General features: G+C 42.1%; 1 protein-coding gene across 2 annotated transcripts in view; it reads right to left on the bottom strand.

Annotated features, from left to right (window-relative positions):
• ano1a (anoctamin 1, calcium activated chloride channel a) overlaps window positions 1–20365 on the bottom strand; it is a 73865-nt gene that overhangs the window by 19852 nt on the left and 33648 nt on the right. For both annotated transcript variants that reach the window (XM_061670588.1, XM_061670587.1), the window contains exons 12-22: window positions 20040–20200; window positions 18775–18860; window positions 18480–18491; window positions 16356–16427; window positions 14295–14369; window positions 13905–14106; window positions 13605–13716; window positions 13148–13205; window positions 12948–13048; window positions 4136–4278; window positions 3617–3769 (exon numbers count right to left, since the gene is read on the bottom strand). In XM_061670588.1, the coding sequence (XP_061526572.1) occupies window positions 3617–3769; window positions 4136–4278; window positions 12948–13048; window positions 13148–13205; window positions 13605–13716; window positions 13905–14106; window positions 14295–14369; window positions 16356–16427; window positions 18480–18491; window positions 18775–18860; window positions 20040–20200 (1175 nt within the window). The remainder of the gene's footprint in view (window positions 1–3616; window positions 3770–4135; window positions 4279–12947; window positions 13049–13147; window positions 13206–13604; window positions 13717–13904; window positions 14107–14294; window positions 14370–16355; window positions 16428–18479; window positions 18492–18774; window positions 18861–20039; window positions 20201–20365) is intronic.

Here is a 20365-nt window from a genome sequence, read left to right as displayed (position 1 = left end):
CAAACTTGGATACACACAATTGAAGCACAAATCTGTGCATATGCAAGGTTAGTGAATGAGGCCCAATGTGAGGCTTTCAAACTTAACTGTACCAACTCTCAAGGACGGTGGTAGGAGTGTCATGCCATTCGGCTGTTTTGATACCAGTGGTACTACATAAAGTGAACTGAATCATGAAAAAGGACTTCCTCCAAATTCTGACTAAAATCAACAGTCTGAGTGCGAGTATTGTTGAAGTTCTTACTGATGATTTTCAGAAAAGTGTTGCTCTCCAGCCCTGACTAACTCTTGGTTAAAATTAGACTTTGTCTGTAGAGGTCATAGTCAATTTGGAGTTGAGTTTTTCTCCACTTACGTTCTGGTTTCCTACACTTTGATTTTGAGGTCTTTACCATCATTGTGTTCCTCCACGGTGTTCTACGTCGAACTGCTCCAGTGAGAGTTGGAGGTCACGGCTTTATGAAGCCAACAGAACCACATCATCTGCAAAAAGCAGAGATGCAATACTGAGACCACCAAGGAGGACCCCCTCCACGCCTTGGCTCCGCCTAGAAATTCTGTCCATAAAAGTTAGGAACAGAATCGTTGACAAAGGGTAGCCTTGGCAGAGTCCAACCCTCACCGGGAACGAGTCCGACTTACTGCCGGACTATGTGGACTAAACTCTGACTCCGGTTGTACAGGGACTGAACAGCCCGTATCAGGGGGTTCGGTACGCCATGCTCCCAAAGCACCCCCAACAGGACTCCCCGAGGAACACGGTCGAACGCCTTCTCCAAGTCCACAAAACACATGTAGACTGGTTGGGCGAACTCCCATGCACCCTCGAGGACCCTGCCGAGGGTGTAGAGCTGGTCCACTGTGCCACGGCCAGGATGAAAACCGCACTGCTCCTCCTGAATCTGAGATTCGATGGACCCTCCTCTCTAGCACCCCTGAATAGACCTTACCAGGGAGGCTGAGGAGTGTGATCCCCCTGTAGTTGGAACACACCCTCTGGGGGTGTGGGGTGGTCCCCCTTCTTAAAAAGGGGGACCACCCCCCAAGTCTGCCAATCCAGAGGCACTGTCCCCGATGTCCACGCGATGTTGCATAGGCGTGTCAACCAGGACAGCCCCACAACATCCAGAGCCTTGAGGAACTCCGGGTGAATCTCATCCACCCCCGGGGCCTTGGCACCGAGGAGCTTTTTAACTACCTCGGTGACCTCAAACCCAGAGATAGGTGAGCCCGCTTCAGAGAACCCACACTCTGCTTCCTCATGGGAAGGCGTGTCGGTGGAATTGAGGAGGTCTTCGAAGTATTCTCCCCACCGACTCACAACGTCTCGAGTCGAGGTCAGCAGCGCCCCATCCCCACTATACACAGTGTTGGTGGTGAACTGCTTTCCTCTCCTGAGACGCTGGATGGTGGACCAGAATTTCCTCAAAGCCGTCCGGAAGTCTTTCTCCATGGCCTCACCGAACTCCTCCCATACCCGAGTTTTTGCTTCAGAGACCACCAAAGCTGCATTCCGCTTGGCCAGCCGGTACTCATCAGCTGCCTCTGGAGTCCCACCGGCCAAAAAAGCCCAAAAGGACTCATTCTTCAGCTTGACGGCATCCCTCACCTTTGGTGTCCACCAACGTGTTCGGGGATTGCCGCCACGACAGGCACCGACCACCTTACGGCCACAGTTCCGGTCGGCCGCCTCAGCAATGAAGGCACGGAACATGATCCACTTGGACTCGATGTCCCCCGGAACATGAGCAAAGTTCTGTCAGAGGTGGGAGTTGAAACCCCTTCTGACAGGGGATTCTGCCAGACATTCCAAGCAGACCCTCACAATACGTTTGGGCGTGCCACGTCGGACCGGCATCTTCCCCCACCAATGGAGCCAACTCACCACCAAGTGGTGATCAGTTGACAGCTCCGCCCCTCTCTTCACCCGAGTGGCCAAGACATGTGGCCGCAAGTCCGATGACACGACCACAAAGTCGATAATCGAACTGCGACCTAGGGTGTCCTGATGCCAAGTGCACGTGTGGACACCCTTATGCTTGAACATGGTGTTCGTTATGGACAATCCATGACGAGCACAGAAGTCCAATAACAGAACACCGCTCGGGTTCTGATCGGGGGGGCCGTTCCTCCCAATCACGCCCTTCCAGGTCTCACTGTCATTGCCCACGTGAGCATTGAAGTCCGCCAGCAGAAAGATGGAGTCCCCAGCGGGAGCGCTCTACAGCACCTCCTCCAAGGACTCCAAAAAGGGTGGGTACTCTGAACTGCTGTTTGGTGCATAGGCACAAACAACAGTCAGGACCCGTCCCCCCCAACCGAAGGAAGAGGGAGGCTACCCTCTCGTCCACCGGGGTAAACCCCAACGTACAGGCACCAAGCCGGGGGGCAATAAGTATACCCACACCTGTTCGGCGCCTCTCACCATGGGCAACTCCAGAGTGAAAGAGAGTCCAACTCCTCTTGAGAGGACTGGTACCAGAGCCTAAGCTGTGTTTGGAGGCGAGTCTGACTATATCTAGTCGGAACTTCTCAACCTCACACACCAGCTCGGGCTCCTTCCCTGCCAGAGAGGTGACATTCCACGTCCCTAGAGCCAGCTTCTGTAGTCGGGGATTGGATCGCCAAGGTCCCCGCCTTCGGCCACCGCCCAGCTCACACTGCACTTGACCCCAATGGCTCCTCCCACACGTGGTGAGCACATGGGAAGGGGGACCCACGGTACCCTTTCGGGCCGTGCCGGGCCCAATAGGTGCAGGCCCGGCCACCAGGCGCTCGCCTTCGAGCCTCACCACCAGGCCTGGCTCCAGTGGGGGGCCCCGGTGACCTGCGTCCGGGCAAGGGAAAACCAAATCCATCGTTTGTCATCATCATAAGGGGTCTTTGAGCCGTGCTTTGTCTGGTCCCTCACCTAGGACCTGTTTGTCATGGGTGACCCTGCCAGGGCCATAAAGCCCCAGACAACATAACTCCTAGGATCATTGGGACACACAAACCCCTCCACCACGATAAGGAGGGGCCACTATGAAGCATTCTAATTAATAAATGCTTCTTTTATGTGATCTTAGGTATGGGTGTGTCGTAGGGTTTGAAATAGGGGCATAAGAAATTAGAAATATGCAATAAGAAATATGAGGTTGGTTGTATTACTGTAGTTGTACTGTATGCAGTGCTATAGAACTTTACTACATTATAACGAGAGCAGCATTACCTCAATTATTTACATGACAGTGAAAATAGGATACTCAGTATTCTTCAGTACAGTTCTACACCACTGCAAACGACAGCCATAAAAAAAAAAAAATGTTCAATTAATACCTCTCTGACGGTGTCATTCTGTAGGCAGAATATTTGATTAAGCGCTTGCATTCGATATCATTAGATTGTGCATGTGGTCATAATACTGTGGCTGAATTCAAGAATACACAATCCATGTACTCTACCCTGTTACCACTCAAATGTGCATAGGATTTATGTTCATAGAATCATGTTGAATAGTTTGAGAGGCAATTACATTGGGATTCATTAGCACAGGTGTGACTGCCATTTAAAAACATTTTACAAAGAAAAGTACAAGCTATTTGGTGAATGCTTTTGTTGCTGGGGGAACACCTACCAATGGTTTTGGCTTTGACAGCAATCGGCCTTCGGAGCGCCGTAACAAACTTTTTGGCATCCAGGCGTATCTCAATGATGTTATTCAGAAGAGCAAAGAGTGGAGCCAGAGGAAACGAGGCCACAAAAAGAGTCACCATCCCAAACTGGATGACTACAGAAACATGAGACATTCGCTCTTGTTAAATTATAGAAAGGTTTGAAAAACATAAAACAATTCACGATTGTAGGTGTTGAATTCAACAACAAAACACAAGCTATGCAAAACAATTGTCATGTATCAGATCTCAGAAACTAATATGATCTTTTGTCAATAAGGCAAATGATATATAAAATCTTACAAAATATATGGTGCAGATTTTTTTCCTCCCCATGAAATCCTTTGAATGAATTTCTTTTTTTTTTTATTATTTTGGGATGGGGGGTCGGGCACCAAAACAGCCTGCTCACCTTTGCCTCAAATGTTGTAGTATGTAATTGAGTTTCACAGTATCTAATGGGGATTAAAAGAACAACTTACTCATTTCCATGTACTCTGGATTGAGACCAACAAAAGGACCGAGCAAATGGTCTTTCTCGTGTTGTTGCAAGGTTTTGGTCAACTCTTCTTGTTGCTTTTTGTCCAGCTCAGACTTTTTCTTACGTAGCATTTTTTTCAGCTTGCTAGAGAAAAAAATAAACAGCAATGAATGTACAGTGTTCCCCTGCTATATTACATGTTTTTATCATTTTAAATATGTTTCAAGCATGTGCAAGGGGTTAAACTCTTTATATTGTGGACTTTTACCTATAACAGGTGATTCTAGAACTGTCACGTACGTGGTTAGGGCGAGGGCGAATAACGCAAGGCAAGAACATGGTGGACCCAATTGCAGGGAAGCAGGGAGGCAAGGCAGGAGTGCGAGAGTCTCAAAATAATAATATTTAATCTTCAAAAAGGGAAAACTGAACAAAGTCCCACAACAGATACCAATCAAATCAAAGTAACAAAGAAACACTCGAATATCTAAAACTGGAAACAAACTATGACCTGTGAGTAACACGTGGAATAGAAAGGGAAAATGACACCTGACAATGACATACCACAACAATAAAGACAACTGGCGACTATGACATGGCAAAGACATGTGACAACGACAATGAACTGAAAGAAACCAGGGAATTAAATACAAACAAATTGACGAGACAACGAGGAACACCTGGACAAGACACGAGTGGCTGGAGAGAGCTGATTGGTTGACACAAAGTAGACGAGAACAGGTGGACACAACAACCTAATGAGCACACGACAAACATGGAACACAGGAAAACATGGAACAAAACTAAACACAACCCAAACCAAAACACAGACCATAACAAGAACATATTAACTCTGATTACCATTCTTGGAGGATATTTTCTGTTGACTGTTACTTAGGAGTCTACAATAAAAGGCACTTACACACATGGACAAAGCTGGTGGTACCCTTACTTTAACGAAAGAAAACCTACAATGGTCACTTGAAATAACTGGAAACTCACAAAAGGAACCATCATGTTCCTGTTTTTCGGCCTGCCTGTTTTGGTGCCTTGTCTGTTTCCACAGTTTCCTTGGTGATCATTGGCGGGCAGAGTTTCCAGCAGTACCCCTGAGGCTTATATCAATCAGCACGATACTTAGGTGTTATTGTTGCAGGTGGACAGCAGAGTATTGCACTGTGTTGGTTCCTTGCTTGCCACCATACCATTGTACCATCTTTTCTGTAGCTGTTAGTTTAATCTAGTGCTGGGTAGATGAGGCACATTGGACTAACTGAATTTATACTGTGTCGGTACTGTGTCACTGTGTTGCTCTACTAGGACAGCTGCTGGATCATAAATATACTTGTAGGCAACCATATACAATATTATTCAGGTTATTGTGTATTATATTGCATTATTTATATCATATTCTAAGTTTTAAATATATTTTTCTTCTTTAAAATATACAGTCAATAAATAATGTGAACAGAGTGTTGTGAATGTTATGTTGCTTATGTACTTGTCTTTGAGGCAGGAAATCACACTGTGCTGAGAAGATGCTTTTAGGACAGTAATATATATATATATATATATATGCAAATCATGTTCAACCTATATTTAATTGAAAACACTAAAAAGACAAGATATTTCATGGTCAAACTGGTAACCTTCATTGTTTTTAGCAAATAATCTTTAACTTTGAATATTATGGCTGCAACACTGAGATGCATAAAGTCATAGATTCAAGTCAGACTGAAGTCACCAATTTTAGGACTTGAGACTTACTTGGTTAAAACTTATAAAAGACTGGACTTGACTACAATTGAAAATCAATATTTACAAAATAGTGGGCAAATTTTTTTGTTTTTTGAAATAACACTACTTTTTGTTCATGTCAAAAACAACAACACAAAACTTTTCTGTCTGCTTTTACCGCCTGCCCTATCTCAAACAGACTCGACGCTCTCCTTCCACTTGCGGCCAGTATAATATACACATTCACAGCCTTCAGAATTTATAGAACTCTTAACACCGTTTCACATAACACCTAACCACAGGGTCCTCTATTTACAAGAAGTTACAAGAAAAAAAAGAATGCCAGCGCCAACAAGGTACTGTAAAACAGCTACAGCTTATTAGTTTACGTTCTATTTTCTTTAAATGTAATACTACGCACAGGTCTTTAACATGGTTAGCACAGCATACGAAACATAACCTTCAATCTAATAATAACAGAGTTTTCCTTTCGGACCCCTCCACAGTGTGTGACCCAGCAGTCTGCCCAGTGTTAATGTGCTATGGTAAATAAATTGGCTTTCACTTGTGTAACGATTTTCAACCTCCACGGTACTCAAAGCTTAAGCTTAAGCAAAACTTAACTTACTGCTGGCTGACATCATCAGTACCTTACTCAAGAACACTCAAGAACTCAAGGGTGAACCCACAACCCTTGGGTTGGAAACGGACCACTCTACCGCCCCCCTCTGTGTTAATTATTTTATTATGATTTTGAGAGGCCTTTTCTATCTCTCCTTTCATTTTAGTGTGTTTATGAACTGTCCGTGTAAGCAGCGATGCACCTTGGCTAAGCATCTTGTAAGATTCAAGCGCCCTATCCTTCAAGTACTTCTGGTTCATCTCCATAAGACAGGATAGGAAAGGAAAGCTCCTAAGCGAAAACGAGAATCCGAAGAGGACAAAATAGAGAAACAGAACTGCAGTGGTGACCTTAGAGCCGCCTGGCGAAGGTGATAAACCAGTACTGGTGAAACTAGGCAGTTCACCACTATGAGGCTGAGCGGCCTAAATGCTTTTAATTCCTTTGTTTCCCCCTATTTTGAAAGGTTTTACATTTTTATGCACTTTTTCTACATTGAGGATGTCTCTAAAACCTAAAAATGGAATTGTGATCTCTGAAGGAAAAGTTGCTTCTCGGTTCAATCGGGTGAATATGAGGAAAGCGGCCGGTCCTGACGACATCCACTCATGACTAACGCTACTGATTATTCACAAACATATGTACTTTATGTAAACATCCTAATTTGGTTCAGTTGTGTTTTATTGAACTTCTGTATTTCGATCAATCATTCTTTGAGTAACCTTAACACACGAGGTGTCTCCCTTTTTGTTGCGTTCTTTGAGCCAAGGTCGTAACAAGACCAACTCAGTGGGGTCTTGACATTATTCATTCAGATGGTGCAGAGAGTGGTTACTTGCCACCAATATGGAAAACAGCCACTATTATTCCTGTTCCAAAGTTAAATCAGCCAAACAATCATAATGCCTTCAGACCAGTTGTGCTGACATCTTTTGTAATGAAAAAGTAGTCTCTTTAATTGATGGCAGGCTAGATACACTGCATTTGCCTTTCAAGCTGATGAAGGTGTTGACGAGGCAAAACTTTTAATTTTAGACAGCGCACTAAAACACCTTGAAAACCCCAAATCCCACGTGAGACTTTTATTTGCTGACATTGCTTCTGCTTTTAATAAGTTGTCCTCCTCGCCATTTGATAAAAGCGAGGGCAACTTTGTGGATCTTAATGTAACAAATATAAATAAATATTAGTGTAAACCAGTCCAAACTGTGGAAACCTATTAAAACTTTGACCACATTTGACACTCATCAAATTCAACAAAAACACAGTCACTTGTAAAACGGGGACAACAAATAATCTATCTGATGTGGAACCACAAATCTTTTCTTGTTTCTAAAACCATTCTGTTCCTTTTGTCATTCCTTTATTGAGTCTTATCATATTCTCTTTAATGTTTTTCGATTTAATCATCTGACTGTGGACGACAAGAACAGTTTGAATCAGAGCGTTAGGATCTGCTTCAAGATTATTGGAGTCCAGCAATCAGATTTGAGTGTGCAAGTTCACATTTCATGTGCTAAATTTATCTATTATATTTGCATCTAACCCTCCCAGTACATGCAAAATTACTGTAACTACAAGCCATGTTTGCCTGTTTGGCAGATGCAATTCTGAGTGTGCCTGGTGAGCAGATCTGCTTTTACATCTCTTTGTGTGAGTAATCACGGTTGTACCCATTTTTGCATGTGCAAACCTTTCGTTAATCAGTCCCTAATTTTTCAAGGGTGGCTAAATATTTATGCAATGGATAGCATTTGCTATTAAATTTATCCAGGTTAGTTACAGATCCAATTATATTTGACCAACAATAAACAAACGTGTATTCATTTGGTAAGAAAACTCTGAATTCTCTGATCTGTCCATCCATCCATTTTCTGAACCACTTATACTTAGCAGGGTCACAGGTGTGCTGACGCCTATCTCAGCTGACTTTGTACAAGAGGCGGGGTATACCCTCTACAGGTCACCAGCCAATCGCAGCTCTGATTTGTCTAGTCTACATATTATTTGTCTACTGTATATGAAGTCAAAGAAGAAGAGGAGGTGGAAAGCGGGTTCTTCGGCAGAAAGAGAAGAGGAAAACACAGAGCCTAGAACTGAATGTGGGGACTTTGAATGTTGGGACTATGACAGGAAAATCTCGGGAGTTGGTTGACATGATGATTAGGAGAAAGGTTGATATATTGTGTGTCCAGGAGACCAGGTGGAAAGGCAGTAAGGCTAGAAGTTTAGGGGCAGGGTTTAAATTATTTTACCATGGTGTAGATGGGAAGAGAAATGGAGTCGGGGTTATTTTAAAAGAAGAGTTGGCTAAGAATGTCTTGGAGGTGAAAAGAGTATCAGATCCAGTGATGAGGCTGAAATTTGAAATTGAGGGTGTTATGTGTAATGTGATTAGTGGCTATGCCCCACAGGTAGGATGTGACCTAGAGGTGAAAGAGAAATTCTGGAAGGAGCTAGATGATGTAGTTCTGAGCATCCCAGACAGAGAGAGAGTCGTAATTGGTGCAGATTGTAATGGACATGTTGGTGAAGGTAATAGGGGTGATGAAGAAGTGATGGGTAAGTACGGCATCCAGGAAAGGAACTTGGAGGGACAGATGGTGGTAGACTTCGCAACAAGGATGCAAATGGCTGTAGTGAACACTTTTTTCCAGAAGAGGCACGAACATAGGGTGACCTACAAGAGCGGAGGTAGAAGCACACAGGTGGATTACATCTTGTGCAGACGATGTAATCTGAAGGAGGTTACCAACTGTAAGGTAGTGGTAGGGGAGAGTGTGGCTAGACAGCATAGGATGGTGGTGTGTAAGATGACTCTGGTGGTGGGGAGGAAAATTAGGAAGACAAAGGCAGAGAAGAGAACCATGTGGTGGAAGCTGAGACAGGACGAGTGTTGTGCAGCTTTTTGGGAAGAGGTGATACAGGCTCACGGTGGACGGCAGGAGCTTCCAGAAGACTGGACCGCTGCAGCCAAGGTGATCAGAGAAGCAGGCAGGAGAGTACTTGGTGTATCTTCTGGCAGGAAAGGAGAGAAGGAGACTTGGTGGTGGAACCTAACAGTACAGGAAATCATACAAGGAAAAAGGTTAGCTAAGAAGAAGTGGGACACTGAGAGGACCGAGGAGAGGCGAAAGGAATACATTGAGATGCGACACAGGGCAAAGGTAGAGGTGGCAAAGGCCAAACAAGAGGCATATGATGACATGTATGGCAGGTTGGACACTAAAGAAGGAGAAAAGGATCTATACAGGCTGGCCAGACAGAGGGATAGAGATGGGAAGGATGTGCAGCAGGTTAGGGTGATTAAGGATAGAGATGGAAATATGTTGACTGGTGCCAGCAGTGTGCTTGCTAGATGGAAAGAATACTTCGAGGAGTTGATGAATGAGGAAAATGATAGAGAAGGGAGAGTAGAAGAGGTAAGTGTGGTGGACCAGGAAGTGGCAATGATTAGTAAGGGGGAAGTTAGAAAGGCATTAAAGAGGATGAAAAATGGAAAGGCAGTTGGTCCTGATGACATTCCTATGGAGGTATGGAAGCATCTAGGAGAGGTGGCTGTGATGTTTTTGACCAGCTTGTTCAATAGAATTCTAGTGCGTGAGAAGATGACTGAGGAATGGAGGAAAAGTGTACTGGTGCCCATTTTTAAGAACAAAGGTGATGTGCAGAGCTGTGGCAACTATAGAGGAATAAAGTTGATCAGCCACACAATGAAGTTATGGGAAAGAGTAGTGGAGGCTAGACTCAGGACAGAAGTGAGTATTTGCGAGCAACAGTATGGTTTCATGCCTAGAAAGAGTACCACAGATGCATTATTTGCCTTGAGGATGTTGATGGAAAAATACAGAGAAGGTAAGAAGGAGCTACATTGTGTCTTTGTAGATCTAGAGAAAGCCTATGACAGAGTACCCAGAGAGGAACTGTGGCACTGCATGCGGAAGTCTGGAGTGGCAGAGAAGTATGTTAGAATAATACAGGACATGTACGAGGGCAGCAGAACAGCGGTGAGGTGTTCTGTAGGTGTGACAGAAGAATTTAAGGTGGACGTGGGACTGCATCAGGGATCAGCCCTGAGCCCCTTCGTTTTTGCAGTGGTGATGGATAGGCTGACAGATGAGGTTAGACTGGAATCCCCGTGGACCATGATGTTTGCAGATGACATTGTGATCTGCAGTGAAAGCAGGGAGCAGCTGGAGGAACAGTTAGAGAGATGGAGGCATGCACTGGAAAGAAGAGGAATGAAGATTAGCCGAAGTAAAACAGAATATATGTGCATGAATGAGAGGGCTGGTGGGGGAAGAATGAGGCTACAGGGAGAAGCGATAGCAAGGGTGCAGGACTTTAAATACTTGGGGTCAACCGTCCAGAGCAATGGTGAGTGTGGTCAGGAAGTGAAGAAACGGGTCCAAGCAGGTTGGAACGGGTGGAGGAAGGTGTCAGGTGTGTTATGTGACAGAAGAGTCTCTGCTAGGATGAAGGGCAAAGTTTATAAAACAGTAGTGAGGCCAGCCATGATGTATGGATTAGAGACAGTGGCAATGAAGAGACAACAGGAAGCAGAGCTGGAGGTGGCGGAAATGAAGATGTTGAGGTTCGCTCTTGGAGTGACCAGGTTGGATAAAATTAGAAATGAGCTCATCAGAGGGACAGCCAAGGTTCGATGTTTTGGAGAGAAAGTTAGAGAGCGCAGACTTCAATGGTTTGGACACGTCCAGAGGAGAAATAGTGAGTATATTGGAAGAAGGATGATGAGGATGGAGCTGCCAGGCAAGAGAGCTCGAGGAAGACCAAAGAGAAGGTTGATGGATGTCGTGAGGGAAGACATGATGGCAGTTGGTGTTCGAGAGGAGGATGCAGGAGATAGGCTTACATGGAAAAGGATGACGCGCTGTGGCGACCCCTAACGGGACAAGCCGAACGGAAAAGAAGAAGATATGCATGTGACCATCCTGTTTGTTTCTGTTTTAAACTGATTTTCCAATTGAGTGAAATATATGCTGCTCCGGATTGCAAGTTTTCAGGTCCCCCCGCAGATGTTCAGATGACCAAGCCTCTTCACAATTGTCTGCCGTTCTGTTTTAACAATTCTTGAGTAGTTTCTGTCATGTATCTTGGGTCATTATCCAGTGATACAGTGTACCTACAATGAAAAATGGAGGAGGCCTGGTTTGTCCTGGGGTTACTCTGTTGCATCCAGCACAGGGTGTCTTGAATCTGTGCATAGTACAATGAAACCTCAAGACTATCGAGTCATTCTGGAATGAAATGCGCTACCCATTGTCAGAAAGCTTGGTCTCAGTCACAGGTCATCAAAAAGGAAAATGACCCAAAACACCGGTAAAAATACACAAGAACATCTGACTAAAGAGAGCTGACGTAAATCCTATAAAACATTTGTGCAAGGAGCTGAAACATGCATTTTGGAGACAGCACCCTTTCAAACCGGAGAAAGCTAGAGCAGCTTGCACATGAGGAGTGGGCCAAAATACCAGTCAACAGGTTCACAAATCTCAAACCTTTGATTGCAGTGACTGCCTGAAAAGGTTGTGCAACAAAATACCACGGTAAGGGTATAATAATTTCCGTCCCTGGCAGTTTCATGAATTTGTTTTTATAATATTTCTGATGGAAGATAAAAGTAAAGCAATGCCTGATTTTCATTTGTTAATCTTCTGTCTTTTTTAAATGTAGTACTTCTATCAGTTTCAAGTTATTTCAGTGACTATTTTTTGTCTTTCATTAACAGAGGGTGGCGGCACGGTGAACGACTGGTTCGAGCGTCTGTCTCACAGTTCTGAGGACCTGGGTTCAATCCCCGGCCCCGCCTGTGTGGAGTTTGCATGTTCTCCCCGTGCCTGCGTGGGTTTTCTCCCGGCGCTCCGGTTTCCTCCCACATCCCAAAAACATGCATGGTAGGTTAATTGACAACTCTAAATTGCCCGTAGGTGTAAATGTGCGTGCAAATGGTTGTTTGTTTGTATCTGCCCTACAATTGGCTGGCAACCAGTTCAGGGTGTACCCGGCCTCCTGCCCGATAATAGCTGGGATAGGCTCCAGCACGCCCGCGACCCTTGTGAGGAGAAAATGGACGGATGGATGGATGGATTAACGGAGGGTACCAATAATGTTTGCTCATATGTACGTGTGTCTTTCTGTCAAACAGGCCCGAATCTACAGTGTTTGTTCTACTATGATTTCACATTTCAGTACATGCAATGTTAGTCTGGTATCATGTTCCAGACTGAAATAAATGCCAAAGGAAAGGATTAACATAGTTTAGCTTGCAAGACGATTGTCTGGTTCTGTATACGTATTCTGTGTGCAATTATTACAAATGTCTAATGTCTTAACTTTTCATGAAAAAGGAGAGAGGCGCCTACTTCGTTTTCCCTGTGACAAGCATGAGACCGGTATTTAAATTGTTCCTAACAAATGCAAGTTTAGCACTTACGGTATGCCAATCTCAAATAGGTTGTTTTGGATGAGCTGCTTGCCAAGCATGGTGATACATAACTGGATGCATAACTCCATTAGGCAGCCTGCGTGGGCACACTGGAACACACGTTTTAAAACATCATTACAATCTAATCGAATATATATTAGATGAAAATATATTAAATATATATTTGATATCTAAAACACCATTGTTACCTCTTCCATTCTGTATGATGCTACAACATACAGGTATTTTCCTGGCCGCCCCACAAGCCTATGGAACAAACACAAGTTAGCAATCATTTGAACAACAACAACTTGATTTTGCAAACTTGCATCTGCTTTTGGGTGCCTCTTGTTTGTGCCTAGCTGTCTCCTGTAATATCCAATCACACTCACTGCAGTAAATGCCAAATATAGCAAAACTGTACATAAGACCAATTAAATACAGTTAAATGTAATCTCCTGAATGCAAGTCCGTTGTGTTGCATGGAAGCAGTATACTAGCGAAAGCTTAAAATGAAAAATAAAACAATATAGGAGATCTTAATGGATATTGTAAAGCCTCTCTACTTGGCCAGTGTAAAAGTGACAGTGCCAATAATTTAATAATAGATTTCATAAGTAGCTATTAATAAGTGCAGCAATGCAAAACTAGTGTGTGATTTCTTACCTGCCCCTAAAAAAAGCCAAATAAACAATAGGCGTAAAAGCATTGACAAACTTCAAAACAAATGTCTTGAAGATAAGCCGCTCTTCAAAGCTTTTGTCTGTTTTTGGTACCTCTGCAAAAGAGTGGGAAAAAAATGCATTGAATTGCTTTTGAATACTAAAATGAATCAAATATGTCTTTTTTTTCTGTGTGAATAATCTATTAGCGACACAACAGCATTAGAGACTAATAGTCTACGTTTTGCTCCAGATTCCAATCATCCCATGTACAGTATATATTTTTGAGTCAATATTTTCTTACCTAGTACAGTGAGCCAGCGTGCAATAGAGCCATAGATTTCATCTAAGATGATGATGACGATGAGGTTGATGATGGCAGCTGTGGTTTTCACGGTGGCTCGGACATTGTACTGTGCTGCAGGGTAGGTGCTAATGTGTAAGGCTGTTTTAATGCTAATTCGGTAGAGGACAACTCCAAAAACAATGACAAATGTCACTGTGATCTAGACGTAAAGAGAGAGAGAACAACCGATTTGACATCTCATGACAGAAACCAGTCAAGGTTCCGTCTACTGCATCACTGCTTATCTAACAAATTCTGGTTATGCACACTGAATCACAGCATATTGTAAAAAAACATTTATTTTAAAAAGGCTATTAAAAGATCTAATTTAAGGAGACAATTACTCACCATTAAAGCCATCATGGCAACAGTATTCAAGTAAGCTGGCAGTCTGTCTGTACATGTCAGCTTCACCTTCTCACCCTAACATAAAAAAAAAAAAAACATACAAAGCCTATAGTAAATACACAGCCACATAAACTTACACTGAATCTGGTGCTGGCTGGATCATTGTATATGTTGAAAATATATACTGTGCTTGGTTTTATAGCTTCAGGTCTTTATATACAAAGATGCACATACCCCTAAAGATACACAGAATCACTATGTGTCTCCAGTAGAGCACAGCTAATTCAGCCTCAAGCAACCACGTCATAGTCAAGCCAACTGAGAATTGGGTCAGGAGAGTCAGGTACTCTTTTCATCAGAAATATAGGAAAATGCTCAAATCCTATTATTTCTCTGAGGACTCAGAGACTCATAACAATAAAGGGGCTAAGTACTATAACATTAAAAAAGGAATACAAATAAAAAATGTAAATATGTATGTTTGATGTAAGTCATTGCCTAAGAAAAGGCGGAATGTCGTGTATGGCATTTCTTAATGTTTGTCTGTATTCAGTGATAATGTCATTGAAGGTGACGATGTGTACCCAGAAAAGGGTGGAATAAAGCGGCCATGAAAATTGTACAAGTTTGGTCTGCTCAGTAGTGTTTATAAAAGGTAAAAACACTACACCGTTCATAATTTTAGCATTTGAATCAAAACGAATTAAAGAATAACATAATACCTACGGTACTATATTCTGAAAAGTGCAGCACGGCTTCCTTTCTTTACATCCGCCGCCATTTTGACTCTGTGCACATACGCATATGTGCAGTTGTACAGTAGCAGTAGTAGATGAATCACGGACGCACGTAGCCATCTCTGCCGAGACGATAGATGGATTTACACATTTTACGGCAGAAAGACCGGCGCAAAACGGACCACGCCCATGATGCTGCGAGGGGTCCTGGTTAAAATCAGCCAGTTTAAATTAAAAAAAGAAGCATTTTGGCGAGAAGCGGTTGTCAAAACGCACCAGCCAAAATGTGTCAGCGACAGCATACTTTCTTTCTGGTGTTGTGACAAAATCTGTGACCCCAAAAAAACTGCGACCAAGATGTAACCAAGGGGCGACATATCAATTTCGAATGATCAAATTTGATTTTTCTTTTGTTGGACTATGATGTCTTTATTACGGAATAGTACAAAGATTAACGATTCAATTGTGATTCACTAGTCATTTGTTTCTGTTATTGCGAATAGTGAATGGGGATTTAGACAGCGAGTCCTATTGCATACACTCACAACGAGAGATAAGCATTTCCTTGATCCTTTTTATTGTATGTTATTTATGTCTTGTGTTCTATCTTCTTATTCTATTTTTATTTCACAATTCTTGGGACTTATTTTGCTATTCCTGGGACCTTGGGTATCAAACTTTGTGCCACATAATGTGTAAATGTGTGTTGCTATGATAATAAAATTGCTTAGGTCCTTGAATCCCTCTCTATATCTGCTTTGCTTAAAAATCAAAACATTTGTATGTTCAGAGCAGGATTTGACATCATAGAACTCAGTAATGTGGGATCGATAACATTTCAGAGGCATAATGATTCCGCCGCAATGGGCTGGCAACCAGTAGGACCTAAAGGGTTTACACTACCAAAATCAGCTCATACAGGCTCCACCTCACCTATGACCCTATTGACAACAAACAGTAGAAAAACTGGATGGATGAAGATGACTATTACCAAGTCTCTGAGCAGAGTGACCCATATTTTTATGAAATCGACTTTATTTTTACAACCATTCATTTATTTTTGACAGCGGAACACAAAATATTCTCATCTGATGTATATTTAACTACTCATCTATAAATATAGATATTGCATTCTGGATTTGAATCTCGGCTCAGGCGACAAGTCGCCCAAAGTCAGCTGGGATAGGATGCAGTTAATGACCCTGAATAGGATAAGCAAGACACACTTGACTACAAATGACACGTCATATTCTCAGGGCTTATTCGACATGATAGCATTTCATCTGTCATAGATGGACAGAAACATTGAACACATTTATCATACCTTAGAGGTTGAATTTTCTTGTCTCATTGCTTTTTGCATGACACGCAACTCATACTCGGCTCGGTTGTGGTCCTGAAAAAGACATCACTTATAATATGTTAGTTATTGCTAATGTAAATGATGTGAGTACAAGTCCTTAAAGGTGCCATATTTTACCAAACCAACTTTTTCTAGTCTTTGGGATGTAATATTGGCTCTATGGTGCCTCAGTAAACATGTGAAATATGAATTAAAATCATCCATGCATTCCTGAGCTCCAGATGTTTTTCTGCTGACAGGCCTGAAATCAGGTCATTAAAATTTCTCGAGCTTATCTCGAGAACATTTTAATGAGATCTTCACTAGCGAAGATCTCTGCCTACCTCTCCGCTCCCGAGCCAGTGCTGTCAACATAACAAACACGTGTGCTATCACAAGTGGGTCTTCGACACGGAGGCATCCAATCAGAGGAAAGGGGACGGTCTTAGCCAAATATGGACAAAGCGGATCCAAAACTGGGTCAAACAGAAGTAGCTGTTAGGGGGGCCTTTTCTGGACACTCACATGACAAAACCAGGGTGTTTTTTAAAAAATGAAATTGACACTTTTATACTAAGCCCACTCTATGGAGTTCTAAATAGCCAAAAATATGGGACCTTTAAGGAGTTTATAAAAATGTAGACATGAAATACACCAAACAAAATAATAAGGTGAGAGAAATTTACTGAACAAAGATTAAAAGATCAAAACAGAAACACAGGGTACGGGTAGCAACATTATTTTTGGGTTAGAATGAATCCCTTGACACCCACAGTTTCAACTGCATGTTTACTATTGTAGCTACACAGTCTTGCATCAGACACATCTTCACTCAGGATGCTTTCACACGAGCACTTTTCAATTGTACTCTCGTTTGTTTTCCCTCATTGGTGCGGTTCAGTTGGACCGGGGCGAAAACAGCAAAGGAATTCTGGTTCAGAAAAAAAATCAACCGTTCGGAGTCTGCCTACACGTTGTGGTCTCTGGACAGTTCCAATCGCACTCAAGCGCAGTTCCCGTCTGATATGAAAGCTATCTGACCTTGGTTCGCTACAGACTAAATGTAAGCGCATTCATTTTTATCCTAAACAGCTCTATAGCACTTTAGTTTTTTTTATGATGCAACTTGCACAGTAGAGCAACAAGATTAGCAATAGCATCATCAGCTAACAGGATCCTTATGGTCAAATAGCGACAGGTGACCAGGAGACAGTAAATTTAATGTATGCGGGTGCAGTTAGCAACCTTGCTTTATTTAGATGTCTGATGCATTGCCCTCGGCTATTTGCTGGTGTTTATAGTGTTGCTAGATTCTCCAGATAATTATGAATGTTAACAGCAAATGCCAGTTTTTGTCCTTTTATTGATTTCTTCTTCTTTTTTTGTGTATCACACCCTTCTTAAAGGGAAGAGAGCAAACTCCCAATACAAATGATTTACATTTCATGATGCCAATAGAAAACCGATTCACATACAGGTGCCACCCTGTTCGAGCACACGTGTCAAAAACCGCCACAGATGGAAAGTATCTAAATAAGCGGTAGATATGTAGTAGGTAGGGAGGGAGTAGTATGTGAATAGTTGTTGCATACATGGCAGACTGGCAATTAATCCAGGGTGCCCAAAGTCAGTTAAGATCCCCTAGCACACAAATTAATTGTAAAGAAATTTGATGCATGGTTAAATTTTCACAGACATCCAATATCAATATTTTCCTACATTTACAGAACCAGCAACATTGCTATGCTTCACAGTACTAATAGCAACTGTTGCTTTAGTTTATGTTGCTTAGTGCAGTCAAGAAGATTATCTACTGAGAGCAAAATAATGTTAATATTCCATGCTCACATAATGTTTATATGCAGCCATGCACCCATATAGCAGTCTGCAGTAACGAATGGAATGCAGAGAGAAGAAAATGCTTCACAAAAAAGTACAGGTTAGCCCCAAAATTTAAAAGAATGCCCCGACGGAGGAGATACACGAAGGTTAAAAAAGCATTGACAGAAAGAAAGCGGATAATGTCGAGATTACAAAAGTGGTAAAGCTTGCACGGAAGACTGACTAAAAAGAGTTAAAAGAGGTAAGAGGTAAAACAAGTCAAACCTTATGTTCCTCCTGCAAAGTACACCATCAACAAAAAAGGGACAACATGTCAGCCACTGTATATATGCCAAGTGATTACACAATAATTTAATACCCCATATGTATGTCATACATATACTATATGATTATTTTAATGAACTAATAATAAAAATCATAATGGAATTATATTATATTTTGTTGAGTGACACAAGAAATATGCACACATGACTTTGTGCCAACAGAACATAAATGCAAATTGAGATTTGTAAAACTCTGGACAACATCTTTAAATATGTAATGTAAATATGTATTTCACCTCCTCTTCCTCTCCAAAGCCTGTCAGGTCCCAGACATAGTTAAGTCGCATCTGTCGTCTCTTCCAGTGCTCCATGAAGAGAACAGCTACGCAACCAAGCATACACAGCTAAATGTTAAACTCATTATACAGGACAGTATAGGGGTTGCACAACTTCAGATGTTTTTTAAAGTCGACACTAATGTATGAAAGTTGTGTCAACGTTGACTTGTCTCTGATGATATCATTGATATTTTTTTTCAGTACACTACTATAATTCAATTTAAAAAAACACAGGAGAAGGGAATAATTTGCAATGTTTAAAATTCTAAGTTAATGATTATTTGCTAAAAAGAATAAAGTTTATCAGTTTGAACCTTAAATATCTTGTCTTTGTATTCAATTAAATATAGGTTGAACATGATTTGCAAATCATTGTATTCTGTTTTTATTTGTTTAACACAACACCCCAACTTTATTGGAATTGGGGTTGTATGGCTATAAATGTGCATGACTGGTTGACTTTAACTTTAACAATCCAATCATATTCTGGATTATCAATTACTCTTTTCATCCATTACATTATATACTTTTCAGGCCTATGTGTCTCACCACTTTACAAGAAATATTATTTTATTTAATTACTTTAAATCCAAAGTATTGAGTCCATGTATTATTGGTCAAACTTTTATTTTGAAGTCGGCCCAAGCAGCTCGTTGGCGGCGTGTTACCATCATGCCTTGTATGAACAAAGATTGGGGTGGCTCACTTGACTTCATTTACACCTGTATTATTCTTATTTTTTAATTTATTATTATTTGTTTTTCAACCATGATTTACATAAAGCGTCACGGTGGAGGACTGGTTAGAGCGTCTGCCTCACAGTTCTGAGGACCGGGGTTCAATCCCCGGCCCCGCCTATGTGGATTTTGCATGTTCTTCCCGTGCCTGTGTGGGTTTTCTCCGGGCACTCCGGTTTCCTTCCACATCCCAAAAACATGTATGGTAGGTTAAGACTCTAAATGGGCCAAAGGTGTGAATGTGAGTGCGAATGGTTGTTTGTTTATATGTGCCCTGAGATTGGCGGGCAAACAGTTCAGGGTGTACCCCGCCTCCTGCCCGATGATAGCTGGGATAGGCTCCACCATGCCTGCGACCCTTGTGAGGATAAGCGGCTCAGTGAATGGATGGATGGATGGATGGAGTATTATTTGAAAGGGACTTGTATGTACGGTATTTCAAAATTGACTATTTTTTACAGAAGAAAACAATTACAATGTATTTACCCCACAGAGCCATGAAGATGGAGAAAAACACAGTTGCTGGGTTGTCGAAGAGGTGGCTTGCTCGGGCAGTACCACAAGCTGTCACAAGTTTCCAGTAGTTACAAGCGCGATCACAAAGTGGGCACATTGTGATGTTGTTCCTTGGATCACAAATCTCCATACTATAGGGAGACAGTGGAGAGGAAAATTAGAACAAACCAAAAGATATATACAATATATAAAGCGAAACAGCCTGTCCTTTGGTATATTGTGTTTCAAATTATGATGCATGCAGGATTGTTGAATAAACATTTGAGGTTTTGCATATGTAGTGTCACAGTCTGTAT

The sequence above is a fragment of the Phycodurus eques genome, chromosome 2 (assembly GCF_024500275.1).
Source record: "Phycodurus eques isolate BA_2022a chromosome 2, UOR_Pequ_1.1, whole genome shotgun sequence".
In the NCBI taxonomy this organism is placed as follows: domain Eukaryota; kingdom Metazoa; phylum Chordata; class Actinopteri; order Syngnathiformes; family Syngnathidae; genus Phycodurus; species Phycodurus eques.
This window is presented reverse-complemented; position numbering and strand designations above follow the sequence as displayed.